Consider the following 16,358-nt stretch of genomic DNA (forward strand, 5'->3'; position numbering starts at 1 on the left):
GCATTATCAGCATTGTTCTCAGGCTAAAGTTGAAAACAGCACTGCACCAGCTACTAAGAAGGAGAAAAATGACTGTTACAGCTGAACCTAGGACAAAGTTGTCTCACTTCAGGCAGCATTATGTGATTGCCTTGGTTTCCAGTGCTCATAGGCTGGTGGAGACTCCAATTCTCAAATCCTGTTTCTGGATGTGATGGCATTATAATGCTGCTGTTGAGCCCCTTGCTTTCAGTTAGGCTGCTTGTCCCTCTGTGGGGTTTGTGCAGTTGTCGAACCTCCACTAGATGGTGTGTGGCATTCATTCTCTTGTTTTTACAGCAGGAAGGTAAAATGGAAGGTGAGGCAGCTGAAGCTATCGTGGAGGAGTCGGAAACTTTTATTAAAGGGAAAGAGAGAAAAACCTATCAAAGACGCCGTGAAGGTGGGCAGGAGGATGATGCTTGTCACATACCACCAAACCAAGCAGATGGGGGTGAAGTAGTGCAGGATGTCAACAGTGGTGTGCAGATGGTGATGATGGAGCAGCTGGATCCAGCTCTTCTTCAAATGAAGACTGAAGTAATGGAAGGTGCAGTGCCTCAAGAAACGGAGGCTACAGTGGATGACACACAGATCATAACACTTCAGGTTGTTAATATGGAAGAGCAGCCTATAAACCTTGGTGAGCTTCAGCTGGTCCAAGTACCTGTACCAGTGACTGTACCTGTTGCCACCACATCTGTGGAAGAACTTCAGGGAGCTTATGAAAATGAAGTTTCCAAAGGAGGCCTGCAAGAGGGAGAGCCCATGATATGTCACACCCTCCCTTTACCAGAAGGCTTCCAAGTAGTGAAAGTGGGTGCAAATGGTGAGGTGGAGACACTGGAACAAGGTGAACTTCAGCCACAGGAAGATCCTAATTGGCAAAAAGATCCAGACTACCAGCCACCAGCCAAAAAAACAAAGAAAAACAAAAAGAGTAAGCTTCGCTACACTGAAGAAGGCAAAGATGTGGATGTCTCTGTGTATGACTTTGAAGAGGAGCAGCAGGAGGGTTTGTTGTCTGAGGTCAATGCAGAAAAGGTGGTGGGCAATATGAAGCCACCTAAACCAACAAAAATTAAAAAGAAAGGTAAGCTCCCCATCTACAAGCGGATTTTGAAAATATATTTGTTATGGTGGGACCTTGTAATACGATTGATGTGACTGAGTAGGTGCAAGCGGGAGGAATGCAAGCATGCCCGGTGACACTTATTCTTTACATAAAAGCACTCAGCTCTTGTTTCTTGGGCAAACCTCCCATCTCCTCTATCTAGGCTATAAAGGAGCTAATTTTCCTCGAGTAGGATGCTGTGACATTAGTATTCCCATATGACTACAAGAGGTTTTTCTCTTCACTGCAATACATACGTAAGAGTTTGTGTACACGTGGTTTACATCAGAAACCAATGGTATAATTAGTTCTGTGGGGTTTTTCCTAACCAATTGCTGGGGAAGGTAAGATGGTACAAATTGCAGCAATAGGTATGTTTGACTTTTCTTAAAGCTGTAAGTTAAGGAAGGAACCCTTTTTAGAGTGGAGAAGGAATATTGAGTGCTGGCATACTAATGAAAATTGAAACCAAGCCAGCCATAGGCAGTGATTGTTCTGAAGGATAAGCAGTTGGATTTAATGGTATATGCTGGTTCCTTGTGGTAGTGACACCTCCAAGAACCTTTCCTTTTCCCTGCTGATCTCTTAGGTTACACAGTAGACCCCAGTACTGTCAAGACTAAAGATTATTTCCTTCATGGCTAGGTGTAAAGAAGACGTTCCAGTGTGAACTGTGCAGTTACACTTGTCCCCGTCGTTCCAACTTGGACCGTCACATGAAAAGCCACACTGATGAAAGACCACATAAGTGCCATCTCTGTGGCAGGGCTTTCCGGACAGTCACATTGCTGAGGAACCACCTCAACACTCACACAGGTACTCTTGCTCTTGCACACCTTGTTTCTGTAGAATCTGCTTTGTTGTTAGAATAGAGAGAAAACCAGGATGGATCCATCTTGAATCCAATTCCTCTCATGGAACAGGCTAAAAAGGAAGAAACCATAGAATCACAGAATGGTTTGGGTTGGAAAGGACCTTAAGATCATTTAGTTCCAACCCCCTGCCACGGGCAGGGACACCTTCCACTAGACCAGGTTGCTCCAAGCCCCATCCAACCTGGCCTTGAACACTGCCAGGGATGGGGCAGCCACAGCTTCTCTGGGCAACCTGTGCCAATGTCTTGCCACTCTCACAGTTAAGAATTTCTTCCTTATATCCAACCTAAGTCTCCCCTGTTCAAGTTTGAACCCAACACCCCCTGTCCTATTGCTACAGTCCCTGATGAAGAGGACCATGCAGTGCTGTTTGTTTCTTATACAAATCAAGTTGTTTGCTGCCTGGCCACAGGTATAAAACTGATCCTGGGCTTGGTCCAACATCACCTGAAGTTGTAGAGATGTTCCATTTGTCTTGGGTATTAGTATTTGTGTTCTGAGCTTTGTGTTTCCACTGCTGCTTGCAGAAAACTAAGATGAGAATAAGGAGCTAAACATAAAGGAATTGAAAATAACAAAAAAAACCCAAAAAACCCACCTTAATCCCAAGGAATAGATAATAAACTGGACCGATAAAACTTGTGGCTAGGAACTGTAGCACATTTCTGTTGCTCCTTACTAAAGTTTCTGGTATAAAGCTACAGGTAATTGAACTGTAATTAAACTTCAGCTTGTTGTGACCTTTCTGCCAAAAGTAGTGTAATTCATATCCATCGTTTTCTCTGTATACTTATGTCTTATAAATCACTAAGTGATAGAAAAATAAGGGAGCCTTTCCTCACTGAAAGGGTATCATGCTCCAAGATCTTCAATCCATTACTTAAAATATGGGACAGTTTGGGGTTGTTTTTTTCCTTTTATCACTAAATCTCAATGTCATTGTCTCCTGTTTTTGCTGCAAACCATTAGGTACTCGCCCTCACAAGTGCCCAGACTGTGACATGGCCTTTGTGACCAGTGGAGAGTTGGTTCGGCATCGCCGCTACAAACATACCCATGAGAAACCATTCAAATGTTCAATGTGTGATTATGCTAGTGTGGAGGTATGTTGGTTGTTACAGCACTGAAGGCTTCCTTGGAGGCTTCAAAGCTTGTTCACCATCTGTTAGACACACTGTTCTTAGGCATTTCCTCTTTGGCAATTTGCTTAGAAGGCTCTGAGCAAAAGAACTTGTAAATTAGGTCTGCTCTTGAAAGCAAATGGTGAGGTTTCCTCAGTTAATGAGAAAACAGTTTGAGAGAATTTATGCACAGAAATCCTGGGTGATACCCATTTCCTCCTCGGAGACAATAGTTGTTATTGTTTCTTAAGTTATTTAGCCTTTAAGGTGATTGCAGGAATTATGTGCTCTGCTGAAGCAGGCAGCCATCTCTACCTGCAGCTGGGTGTGCTTTCAGACTAGAGGTGCCTTTCCACTTTAGAAATGTGCCTTCTGCACATAGTCTGTTTATGCCATTAAGGTGACTGTAGCCAAAGCTAATGAGCCTTTGCCTCAATATTGGTGAAAAGCAGCTTTGCTAATATTGGGTGATTGTCACATTTGCTCAAATAAACAAAGCTTCCTTGAAAATCATGTTATGCTGTGAATGCTTGCCCCTATGCAGTATTGTTCCTTAAGGACAGCTTTTATATTGTGATAGGAAATTTGAGCAAGATGATGAGCAACATAACTTAAGAAGGGATGTCTGCAGTGGAAGAAGGCTGCAGCAGGAGAGCTGGAGCAGGGGCTTTGGGCTTTTTTTCCTACCCACACTGTGGCTGCAGTGCTGTAATTCCAAGCCCTGTGGTTTGAGTGCTGAATAAATTGTGTTGCAGTGGTTTTCATAGTATTAATTGGGAAAGAATAACCAAGTTGGTCCTTCTGTGAGCTCACACTGTGTTTTGTAGACATAAGTTGGTGATGAAGCAGCATGGTCAGGCTGGAGTAGAGAATGCCTTGGCACTTGTGTTTATGCTGACCTTTGAGCTGGGTTTGTACTTTCTAAATAAAAGCAAGAGAGGAAAGGAATTCAGTCATCCTGTTGATTGTAGGACTAGATTTTTGTTCTTCTTGGTAAGAAATTGATTTATCATATTCCTCAAAGCAACTGGAGAGGACCCAAGGAAGCACCTGTAGAGAAAAATACCCTGTGCAGGGCACACTGACCCCCTGCAATGTTCCATTGGCTCATGCTTTCCCAGAACACTTTCTTGTGTCTCTCCAGGATACTTTCCAATTTTAACATGTCTTCAGATGCTGAGATGGTTGGTAACAGTAAGGTGAGCACAGGACTCTAAATCAGGCTGCACTGAGTGTGGGGCAAGCATCAAGCAAGGCTGGGAATGAGGTTGGGAGGTGAAGTAGAGTGGGCAAGAGCACGTGGCTCTGCAATGTGAGAGTGGCATTGAAATGTGTGTTTGGTTTAGTGGCAAGGTAAAACCAGACTACCTTAAACTCTTGACTGATTTCTGGTATTTTGGTGATCTGACTTGCTCCTCCCTAACTTCAGTGTTGTTCTTGACTTCCAGGTTAGCAAATTGAAACGCCACATCCGTTCTCACACCGGAGAGCGTCCATTCCAGTGCAGCTTGTGCAGCTATGCCAGCAGGGATACCTACAAACTGAAGAGGCACATGAGGACCCACTCTGGTATTGATGTCCTGGGGTTTTAGTGTCAATGCTGAGGCTGTGTACAATATGTGCTAACGCTTAAGCAGTAAAAGAAATGCTATTTTGTAGTTTAATATTAAACCTTTATAAAGTCTGCAGCTGAAGAGAATGCACCATGATTTGTAAGCACTAGTAAATTCATAACCTGCACTGAGAAATGAGCTTGGAGGACTCTGATTTCCAGTTTGTGAGGTGATAAAATACAGGCACTTGCGGTAGGAACAGAAGAAACTTCTATTATCAGTATTCAGCTTCCAGCAGAATATTATAGCCATTTGCAGTTTCATGCTTGAGTGTATTTGCAAAAGCATCTCATGCATGTTAGTAAAGACCTGAACTTTTCCTTCAATAGATGTAAGGATGGTTTTGGCACAGAATGTTACTGGAGTGCTAGATTAACCATATTGCTAAAATTGGAGGGGTGGGGAAGAAATGCCCTTGCATGTATACATGAGCATTCAGAACCTCCACCTCCAAAAAACTCTGATTCCACCTGCTGTCTTCTGGCAGCCTGCATGTAGGTCTTCATGCATTTCTGAGAATAAGGATAATAATTTAACTCATTTGCTTAAAGACTGAACTCGAGTCTCTTTGCAGAAAGGAGCATGCTGGAGCTAAAACCTCTAGAGAAAGACACATCATTGAGCTCTTTCTAGAGTTACTATTTCTGTCAACTAGCTGTCTGTTCCAAGTTCTGGGAGGTTGTTTTGCGGCTTCTTGGTGAGATTTCTCTTTAATAAAAGTGCTTGTGCTATTTTTCTCCTGAAGGAGAGAAGCCATATGAATGTTACATCTGCCATGCTCGCTTCACTCAGAGTGGGACCATGAAGATGCACATTTTGCAGAAGCACACTGAGAACGTGGCCAAATTTCACTGTCCTCACTGTGATACTGTTATAGCAAGAAAGAGTGACTTGGGTACGTATCTCGCAGATATTCTCCAGAATTAGAGCTCACATAACCCAACTGCTGTCTCTTCTAACCTAATACTTGTGGTAACTGTACAATATGAAGAACAGGCTTAGATGTGTGGCAGGTAATACACCCTTTCAGCTTACAATAGCTGCTGCAAACTGTAAGAACTTTCAGTTTCTTTTCATTCTTTGAAAATGTAGCATGTTTTCCAAGCATACAGGGCAAGCTACTGTTTTCAGCCCATAGATGCAAGGCATTTATTGAACTTGGACTGAGATTAAAACTGCATATGGATTGGGGTCTAAAAAAGCATAAAATCGTAGAATGGGTTGGGGTTGGAAGGGACCTTAAAGATCATCTAGTGACCTCCTGCATGTTGGAGGCCATTAAGTTTCATGCAGAGATATTTTCATCAAGCTAAAAGGTTTGAATTAGACCAAACAGTTTAATTTTCCAGGATGTGGAGCTGTGTGCCACAGACAGAGTAGGAGAAACTGAGTTGCCACAAGAGCCCTGAGTCCTTGCAGTAGGAAGGTCTTGATCTAGTGAGCAGTACCCAGTGTGATTCCAGCAGGAAAGCTGTCATGTTCTACAAGAAGGTGAAAAATAATATCATGCCCAGAGCAGCTGTGGAGAAGGAAGAAGCCATGATTTGGCAGAACTTTCTGTCTGTAAACAGAACATCACCCAAGTAATGGGAAGGCAGGCTCCCTTCCAGTAAAGGCAAGTGTAAATTGCTACAGTGAGAAGCAGTTTGAGAGGATGGCAGTCAGTTGATGTCAGGAGCAAATGAGCTGATTTACAACAGGGGAAAAATGATGCTAGCTATGAATTTTTCTTCTAATAATGCTTTAATCTACCCTAAGCTACTTTGTGCAGCTGTGGTATGCTCTTAGTTGGAGGATTTGAAAGAAATTACTAAAACCTCCATTGGGGATTATCTGCTGGTATCCCTGTTGCCTTCTAGCCCTGTCACTCTGACTTCTAATCCTGCAGGAAATCCTTTTTCCCCTGTTGTATTACCTGGCCTCTGGCTGCACCCAGGCAATTCTGAGTAGTCTTAAGCATAGACGAGGCCCTTAATGACATGGTTTAGTGGTGGCCTTGACAGTGCTGAGTTAACGGTTGGACTTGATGATCTTAAAGGTCTTTTCCAACCTAGTTGATTCTATGATTCTATAACAGTCCCCAAGACTCTGTAGTTTGACAATCACATGTTATCAAATGCAAGTATATTGTACCAGCACAGATTGTGACTAATAAACAAATCTAGAATTCTGTGGAAAACCTTGATGGGAGTCTTCCTGCAAGCCCTTTCTGTCTAGAAATTGTTCTGGTTGCTTTTAATTACAAGTCTTTTAGGTCTTTAGTTGCATCCTAAATTAACTATTTCACTTTTTTGGCTTGAGCTCAGGAGGATGTGGAGGGAAGATCTCCAGGGGGACTTTAGGCTAATCTTTCCTGCCTGGAAAGCCATGGTGGTTAAAGCCTCTGATTCTTTTGCTCCCAGGTGTCCACTTGCGAAAGCAGCATTCCTACATCGAGCAGGGCAAGAAGTGTCGCTACTGTGACGCCGTGTTCCATGAGCGGTATGCCCTCATACAGCATCAGAAGTCTCACAAGAATGAGAAGCGCTTCAAGTGTGACCAGTGCGATTATGCATGCAGACAGGTAAGCTGGTGGGACTGGTGTTGGAACAGGAGCTGAAAATAGGAGGTGGAGATCTTGGCTGTTAAGTTTGACCAGCTGTCAAGGTCAAATTAGCTCTCTAAACCTGTGTGAAGGAAAGTTCAGTGGCCTTTGCTTCTTGATGTAGTGCTCCCCTATAGAGAAATGTCTCCTGAGCCACAACCTTGATGTACCTGTTGAAAAAGGGGGTAAGAGTCCGTATAGGATGGAAGTAGCTAGTACTGAATATGCCATCAGTCAAGATGTTCTCACATTCCTGTGGAACCACCCTTTCCTTGATATTAAGGAAAAAGCCTTGGCCTCCTTTTAGCTGAAAACTTGCTCTTCTGTATCCATATGTCTTGAGTTCTCAAGCTACTTCTCCCATCTTGCTTGTCCCTGTCAGGAGCGGCACATGGTCATGCACAAACGGACCCATACTGGAGAAAAGCCTTATGCCTGTAGCCATTGTGATAAAACCTTCCGTCAGAAACAGCTCCTCGATATGCACTTCAAACGATACCATGATCCTAACTTTGTCCCTGCTGCCTTTGTCTGTTCCAAGTGTGGCAAAACATTCACTCGCAGGGTAAGGGAATACATGAATTGTGGGTGGAATGGGTGGAATTGAGGTAGAAAGAGGCTTTTAGCCAAGGGGAGGGGAACATGGTTATCCAAAAAGAAAGGTGGGTGAGGTACAGGGCACAGCATTAATCTTTTAAATAGAGCATTTCTTTCTGAGAAGAAAAGATGGGGGGAGACCTGGTATAATTGAGAATTAGTACTAGCACATATTCACCTTGACATCATGAGCAATGGGAAAATGCAACTTTATTCATAAAAGTTAATGAAATTTACCCCAAAAAAAAAAAAAGTTACCAGGAATGTGTTTGAAAATACAGAGCCAGAATATCTGATCTTAAATTCAATGCATGTATTTTTTGTCATGTGTTTAATCTTCTGCTGAGTAGAACACAATGGCCAGACATGCTGATAACTGCTCTGGCCTAGATGGTGGGGAAGGAGAGAATGGAGGAGAAACAAAGAAGGGCAAACGTGGCCGAAAGAGAAAGATGCGGTCTAAGAAAGAAGACTCCTCTGACAGTGGTAAGAAACAGCTCAGTACATTCTGAGAACTACAGGCATGTGATTCACTTAGTTTGCCTGTTCTGCAGGTTGGCTCTGGTACTTGAAAGGCTTTTATCTAGTTGGCAAGCAGAAAATGATAGTACATGGCAAAGTATGGAGGTACCATGAGGGTGATGAGACACTGGAGAACACATTGCTCCTGGCAGTGTTCAGGGCCAGGTTGGACGGGGCTTGGAGCAACCTGGTCTAGTGGAAGGTGTCCCTGCCTGTGGCAGGGGGTTGGAACTGGATGAGCTTTAAGGTCCCTTCCAGCCTAAACCATTCTATGGTCCTGAGAGATGGTCCTTTTAAACTCACCAAGAAAAGCTGCCTGGAGGTTGATGCCTGGGATCCTGGGCAGGATGGAGGCTTGTTTCAGCAGGTGGGTGTAATAGCATGACTACTGTAAGCTTCTCTAGAACAGGCATGACAGACTGCAGCAGATAGTGATCCCCTTTGCTGCAGTACTGTTTGTGAAGGAAGAACTTGGGCATAGTCCTGAGGGAAAACTTAGTCATGTCTTGAACAGGAAAATCTAAGTAGAGTCTTGAGACCAGCCAGTTCCAAGATGATTCTGCAAAAGCAGTATTGCTGATTAATTAGGCTTTCATCTGGAGTGCTTTATGTACTTAATCAGGGAGTGTAGGTTGGAAGAACAGGGATATTTCTGGCTAGAGAATGTGTATCTGAAATTCTTCTGTGGCAAATGGCTTTTATAGGATGAGTGTGGTCAAATGGTTTGTGCAAACCTTGACTGACTCCATAGAAATAAGTGCTTAAAGTCATGTTTGTATAGATATTTAAAAAAAAAAAAAAATTACAATCTGTTGAATAAAGCATGTGTAACTTTTTTTTTTCCATTTAAAATATGAAAATATCTTGGAGGCAAAGAGTAAAATAACTGCCTCGATGGAAGGTAGTTTAAAATGTGGGATTCTGGAGTATCTAATTTTTAATATCTGATTTGTGGGCTTCCTGGGAGGTTAGCTTATTCTGAAACCCCGAATCTTGTTTAGTTGATAAGGTCTGGGTTTGGAACAGTGGTTCATGATTGTGGCTCAGACTCTGTGACAGAGAGAATCCCTTCAGCCTCAGATGGGTTGGCAAGTCTGGGTTGACTTCCTCAGGAGCCATTTGATACACATGAAAAGTTGACTAGTGTGAGCTGAGTAGTGGTAAGGAAGAGGTCCTAACCAGGTTCCCAGGAGAATTGCATTATCCAAGGTTGTGTTTAGATCTGTAGTTTCATGAGTTTTGGCAACTGCTAAATATCTAAAACTGGTGAGTAAGGCTATGACAAAACAGACCCACCCTGCGCTGATGGGGGAGATGGCAAATAATGGGTTTGTCTCCCATCTGGAGGGACATCTAATGTCTCCCAACATTTGATAGACAGTTGATAGACCTTGAGTCGAGGGGGGAATGTAACGAAGCTATGAGAAACTCATAAACAATTGGGGAATATTCCTTGGGTGACTGTGTAAAATAATGCAGCATGTACATCCCTCAGTGTACAGAAGGGACAGTTTGGGGGGGGTTCCCCTTCAGTCAGATAAACAGAAGTGTGCCTTATGCAGTGGCTCTTTTGTTCACGAGTGAAGCTATTCTTCTATGCATGGGACACCTTTACAAATGTAAGGGCCATTATTTTGCTGTCCAAACAATATTATCCTATTCAACACCTCTTACAGCTTTTTGTCTGCTTTTGGTTTTGCCCCAGGCATTCTGAACATATCAGTGGTGCTAACCTAGTAACTTTAAGGAGCCTTCTGAAGAATAAAGGGTAGAGCAGTAAGCTCAGTGAACAACATAAACGTTGCAAAAACCCCACAGCTTGCCATGAGGACTGTTGGAACCGGCTCCAAAATGCACTGAGGTGCAGAGTTGGATGTGAATGGGAGGTGTCATCATAAAGTCTTTGAGTAGTCAGGGCCTTGTAAAATACTCTGCGTTAGACCCATCCTGCCTCCGAAGAGTGGTCTTGGGGAAGAACCTCTTGGTCACTGAGGTTGGTGAGCAGTATGTTGATAACCCTGGAAAGCATGGTGAGTAGTCTGCAGACCTGGGCTCACCCATAATGCTGAACAACTCCCAATTTTGTGTGGTTCTGCCATAGTCTGCTTGAGATTTTGAGGTCTTGGACATAAGTCCTGGTGTCTGGGAGCTGCTACCCTGGTTTCCTATTTCAACAGACTGAAGTATGTCATTGCCATTTATAGGATCATAGAATCACAGACTGGTTTGGGTTGGAAAGGACCTTAAGATCATCTAGTTCCAACCCCCTGCCATGGGCAGGGATGCCTCACACTAGACCACGTCACCCAAAGCTCTGCCCAACCTGGCCTTGAACACTGCCAGGGATGGAGCATTTACCAGTTCTTTGGGCAACCTGTGCCAGTGCTTCACCACCCTCACAGTAAAGAACTTCTTTATATTTAACCTGAACTTCCCCTGTTTAAGTTTAAACCCATTACCCCTTGTCCTATTGCTACAGTCCCTGATGAAGAGTTTCTTGAGGGCTAGGAGACATGCTCTTGCATCCCTCAAGTTCTAGTGTTTCATAGAGAGACTGCAGTGACTGCTACTTCTATTTATGCAACTGGCCCCTTTTATCCTCTTGCCCCTCTATTTTTCCCCACACTTACTCTTCTCCAAATCACCTCAGCCCATAAGTAGTCCTGTGTGATCCAATACTGCCTTTCCCCTGCACCCTGTTGTGTCCCACCCCCAGCCAGCAGCTCCCCCATACCTCTTCATCTGAAAGGTGATCTGGAGAACTGCTCGTGGTGGGATTCACACCTGGATGCTGGAGCTGATGGCTCTTCTGGGAGATGCTTGTTCCTCAGAAGTCATTGCACCTTCCATTGTGCACCCCTGTGCTCTTCTGGGTTGTGCAGGTGGGACTTTGGGCTGATGGCTCCTCTGATTGGCCTGGGAGTAGCCCAGAAGTGTATTATTTGGTCCCCCTCCTGCCATGGTCTCTCTGAGCTCCTTTGTGGATGTGCAGAGGAGCCGTTTTCACATAACCTAACATAATTCTGTTTGCTTTTGCTTTCTGAAGGACAGCTTGTTCTCTCTAATGTGAGGGTAACAGACTAATAGTCTGCGCCCCCAGCTTCTCAGCAAAGGTCTTGGTTGCTGCCTTTCTCATCAGAGTTGACTCCTTTTGGATGAGGATTTGATGGTGCTTCTCTGTAGATGGATGGTTTCATTCTTGTTTAAGCTGAAGACTTACCTGATATAATGTTTCTTACAGAGGAAAATGCTGAACCAGATTTGGATGATAATGAAGATGACGAGGAGACAGCAGTAGAAATTGAGGCGGAACCAGAAGTTGAGCAAGAGGCTCCTGCACCACCTCCTAGTAAGAAACGAAGAGGAAGACCACCAGGCAAAGCTGCCACCCAACCAAAACAATCCCAGCGTAAGTCACCAACCGAAGTCTATGTTACACTGCTTGCTTGAGCTGCCTTTTCCTTGGATTTAGCAGTTCTTGTAGGAGAACTGCTCCCCTCAAGCGAGCTTATTTAAAAAGTAGGTAACTGTACTTGTCTCTGCTTTGCTAAGAACTCACCTTCTGTGTGAAATCTGTTGAAAGGGTTTCCTGGTCATGAGGGAGCATAGATACTATGTTAAAAGAAGAGGACGTTATATATATATATATATATATATTTTTTTTTTTAGTAGTATTCCATTTCATGGGTGTGCAAACTTCTTATTGCTTTTTGCACCAGTTATAGTGTCTCTATTAACTAGTTCCTAGTAAAGCAGCTGTTAGGAATCCCTCAGGGACTGGACTACCTGTGGGCACTTTTGTAGACATTACCCCAAACCAACATGCTTCAGGCCTGTAGTTCTAAGCACAGTGTCAGTGCAGATGTTGTTTCAACTCTGCAGAGTTTTCTCTGTAAAACTAGACATCTGTAACTGCAAAGCCTGGGTAAATGAATTCTAGGAACAAAGCAGGAAGGGCAAATTTGTTCCTTTGAGGGGTAATGGCTTCCTCGGTGGCTTGCTTGACTGCTCAGTGCTCACTAAGTGTGGCCTGTGTCCTTCCTGGAATTACAGTTTTTGCTGAATTCATCACTGGATTCCCCTGAATTTGAAGTTTTGCTTTATGCCCATACGTTGCTATGCTCTTGTTTGTTGATTACTCTACGAAATCTATTGTCTGAATAATGCCTTAATATCAAAAGGCATACTGGAACTGTTGTAGTGGTGGCACATCTTCATACAGGGGCAAGGAAAAATAGATGCTTGATGCTTGGATGAATGAGGTGGGTTGAATCACTCTCCATTGATGTAGGAATGTGAGGTGTGGGCCTTTCCATGGAAGAGTCAACTTTCTACTGAGAAGTTACCTGATGAGGGTTGCAGGCCAGCTCTGGAACCACTAAAAAACCCTGTTGTTCCCCCCCTTTGTGTTCTGCCCTTCTAGCTGCAGCAATCATTCAAGTTGAAGACCAGAACACTGGTGAAATTGAAAATATTATAGTTGAAGTAAAGAAAGAACCTGATACAGAAACAGTAGAGGAAGAGGAGGAAGCTCAGCCTGCTGTAGTGGAAGCTCCCAATGGAGACCTCACTCCTGAGATGATTCTTAGCATGATGGACCGGTGATGGAGGAAGACCACGCTGGCTGACTGAACTGGCCTGGGCTGTGTTTAAGCGGCTCAAATCTATTTTTTTCCTTTTATCTTTTTTCTTGGCTTTGGGAAATACATCATTTTAGACCATTTTACCAAACATACTGGGAAATAAAAAGTTCAAAATGATGTTAGAATGTGATTTAACTAGAACTTGCTGGGTTTTGTTATCATTACAGGATCATGGAATGTTAGGAAATACTTTGGAGTCCTTGAGGGTTTCCTGTGAGATGCTCAATTTAGTTTTGTTCTGAACTGCATTGTAAAGCTGGTCCAAGGGCTGTGGTTACATGCACCAAGTTTTAATACACAAAAGCAGAAGCCTTGACTAGAGTATGTGGTAAACCACTCTGGGCTTGCCCTTCCAGTTCCCAGAGTCCTTGAGCCTCTTTCTCTCTGTAGTGTTTTTAACTGTAAATGCAGACTTGGGAGGGTTATAGACTTTTAAAATATTTTTTGCTTTTCCCCACTGACTAGATCCAGTTCTCCAAGTCAGCTGCACACAGTAATTTTGGCATGCTCCAACTGGTTTCTGTCCTTACTATGCTTTGCTTTCTGCAAAGCATTTCTGTAATGGTCAAGCTTGTAAATAACTTCTTTTTTTTCCTTTGCATTTTAATCTTTTTCCATTAAGAGGTATGCAAAAATGCAGTTTAAACCCCAGTATTTTAATTCCTTTAAAACTAAGTGACAAGAGAAATTGATAGAGTGTAAATGTTGGAAAACCTGTTGATAACCAGTTGTGTAGAGAAGAGACATTCCCAGCCTATTGCTTGCAGAACAAGAGAAACCCCACACCTGAAATCTAGTTTTGAAGCACACAAAAGTGGAACATGTATAATTAACCTTTTTGAGTTATAATTTCACGACTACGTTTTCTTTGCTCTATCTTGTAGTTGTATTTTGTGTTTATGAATCCTATGTTAAGGCAGAAGTGGTGATTTCTAAGTGGGTCACTGCAGCCCTCCAAACCTGGGCCAGGAAATTTTAATAGGTCAGTAATTCCACAATTTTGGGTCTCTCGATAAAGACAAAAAGGAATAATGTGAAATACAAATGATGCCTGTATATGAACCATCACATGTTAAAATATGTAAGCTTTTTATAGAGCCTCAGTCTTGCTGATTTCAAACAAATTTTTCTTCTATGTATTGCTTTTAAGAGAGCTATCAATTTAGCTATCAGACTCTAGGTTGATGCATTTTTGTACTTAGCTGTACTGTGTGATATTTTTCATTATTTTAGGAAGCCAACATTGGGAATAAAAAATAGTTATAAAATATGTAATGGGGTTTGAAAGCTGGGAAGGAGAATATACTGCTGTACAGCTAATAAATAATAATGGATTAACATGTGTGCTCACTGTCTGCTTTCTTTGTGGCTGTTCAGGGTGACCAGACCAGCCCCAGTGTCTTGCACCAGACATCTGCAAGGGGAGACCATCCCTGGCAGTGTTCAAGGCCAGGTTGGATGGGGCTTGGAGTCTAGTGGAAGATGTCCCTGCCTGTGGCAGGGGGTTGGAACTGGATGAGCTTTAAGCTCCCTTCCAGCCCAAACCATTCCATAGTCCTGAGAGAGATGGTCCTTAAACTCACCAAGAAAAGCTGCATGGAGGTTGATGCCTGGGATCCTGGGCAGGATGGAGGCTTGTTTCAGCAGGTGGGTGAGGTAAATGTCAGGGCTGCTTCTGCAAGGAAGGATAAAACCTCACATGCTTTCTCAGTTGGACAAGGACTTTGTGTACTCACAAGTCCAAAGATGTTTCAGAGGCAGTGCTCTGAAGGAGATGTGATTTTGGGTAAGTCTAGAGCGAGGGAGGCTTTGTGGTCAGCTGGAAAACCAAAGGTGTCCTCAGATCTGTAGGAGTGTCACCATCATCTCTTAAACACCATGGCTCAACCCACCACTGACAAGTGGGGCATGAAGGATGCTGCAGTGGCTTTTGTTTGGCTTTGTTTTTACTGGTAACCTGTGATGGTGCTCCAAGGAAGTATCACGCATGCTCTGGCAGTGGTGTCTCATGGTCTGCATGAGCACTGCTGTAAGACCTCTGTCCACAGCAGCTTGTGCTGTTATACCCAGGTCTGAGTGACCATAAGGGTGGTGTTTCCAGCCCTCTGTGTTCAGAGAGATGGTGGGCTGAAAGGAAGAGAGCCGGTGAGGTGTATTTGTCCAAGGGCCACAAGTGTGGTTGATTCCAAGTAGTCCTTGGCAGCTCCTACCCTGCCAGGCACAGCCCACAGCTGCAGCAGCCCTGGGGAGAAGAGGCTGGTTTCCAAAGGGGGACCACTGGTGCCTTCTCTTGTGCCACTGGAGGAAACCATTTCTAAGCAGCATTTTATTGTGGACTGTTTTTTTGAACCTTCTCCAGAGACCCAAGCAAGGGTTTAGTGGGGATGGGGAGCACTCACTCTGTGGTCATTGTCTTTTTTTGCTCAGCCTGGTGTTATTTGGTGGTCTGCTCAGTTGACCTGATTCCTTGGTGCTTGTTCACTCAATAGTCCTGCTATGCAGCCTAGTTTTTATTTGATTTGAGCTGGGCCAGGTATCTGCTTGTGTGCCTCTCTTGCAGGCTTCTGGTTTGCCCTTGGTGGAGCTGCTCTGGAGATGCAGAGCAATGTCTCAGCCTGCTCCTGAGGATGTAGATCCAGGGCAGCGGCTCAAGCCTGAATGTGGATGTGGACAGAGCATCCCTGCTCAAGCCCAGTGCTGGAAAAGCTATGCCCTGCATCCTGGACCATGAGGGAAAAGCCAGGGCTAGTGTGGATCCAGGGAGCATTGCTGCTTTAGCCAATTGCTTGGCCTGGCTGCCATCTCTGGTGCTTGGGCTGCTCTCCTGAGGCCATGCTGGAGAATGGCATCAGGATGGAGAGGGGCTAAAACCAGCTCTACGTGACTGCTGCAGCCTGCCAGAGGCTCGTTTGGCTTCCAGAAGCTGAGCTCCCTGGGTTAGAAGGACCAACCCCTCAGCAGAGGCTGGTCCTGGCCCTGAGCCATGGTCTCTCCAGCCACTTCTTTGAGAAGAGCTTGTGTTGTGGTTGGGCTCTAGGGAGACACTGGCCCTACAGGGAGATGGCTTCCAGCCTTGGCTTTCACTCTGAAGGTGGTTTCAGAAGCACTGTGGCCCCGTGGCAGGAGAGAACTATCACCCAGCCCTTCTGGGGATCACCTCCTGGGTTATTCCACCTCTGCAAAATATCCTTCAGGAGCCACTGGTTGGCAGGTTGCAGCTCAGGCAGTCTGGAGCTTGGTGCTTATTGCGGTTTAAGCCCAGCTGGTAACT

The 16,358-nt window shown here is 44.2% G+C and overlaps 1 protein-coding gene across 6 annotated transcripts in view; it reads left to right on the forward strand.

Moving 5' to 3' along the window:
- Positions 1 to 13,461, forward strand: part of LOC115619215 (transcriptional repressor CTCF-like) — a 36,304-nt gene extending 22,843 nt beyond the window's left edge. For 4 of the 6 annotated variants that reach the window (XM_030511269.1, XM_030511265.1, XM_030511266.1 and 1 more), the window contains 10 exons: positions 319 to 1,111; positions 1,778 to 1,948; positions 2,977 to 3,110; positions 4,577 to 4,697; positions 5,487 to 5,636; positions 7,144 to 7,304; positions 7,708 to 7,890; positions 8,273 to 8,408; positions 11,686 to 11,853; positions 12,868 to 13,461. In XM_030511269.1, the coding sequence (XP_030367129.1) occupies positions 331 to 1,111; positions 1,778 to 1,948; positions 2,977 to 3,110; positions 4,577 to 4,697; positions 5,487 to 5,636; positions 7,144 to 7,304; positions 7,708 to 7,890; positions 8,273 to 8,408; positions 11,686 to 11,853; positions 12,868 to 13,049 (2,187 nt within the window). In that variant the 5' untranslated portion in view covers positions 319 to 330 and the 3' untranslated portion in view covers positions 13,050 to 13,461. The remainder of the gene's footprint in view (positions 1 to 318; positions 1,112 to 1,777; positions 1,949 to 2,976; positions 3,111 to 4,576; positions 4,698 to 5,486; positions 5,637 to 7,143; positions 7,305 to 7,707; positions 7,891 to 8,272; positions 8,409 to 11,685; positions 11,854 to 12,867) is intronic. The other 2 variants (XM_030511267.1, XM_030511268.1) reach the window with 1 other exon arrangement.
- Positions 13,462 to 16,358: the final 2,897 nt, after the last annotated feature.

The sequence above is a fragment of the Strigops habroptila genome, chromosome W (genome assembly GCF_004027225.2).
Source record: "Strigops habroptila isolate Jane chromosome W, bStrHab1.2.pri, whole genome shotgun sequence".
Taxonomy (NCBI): domain Eukaryota; kingdom Metazoa; phylum Chordata; class Aves; order Psittaciformes; family Psittacidae; genus Strigops; species Strigops habroptila.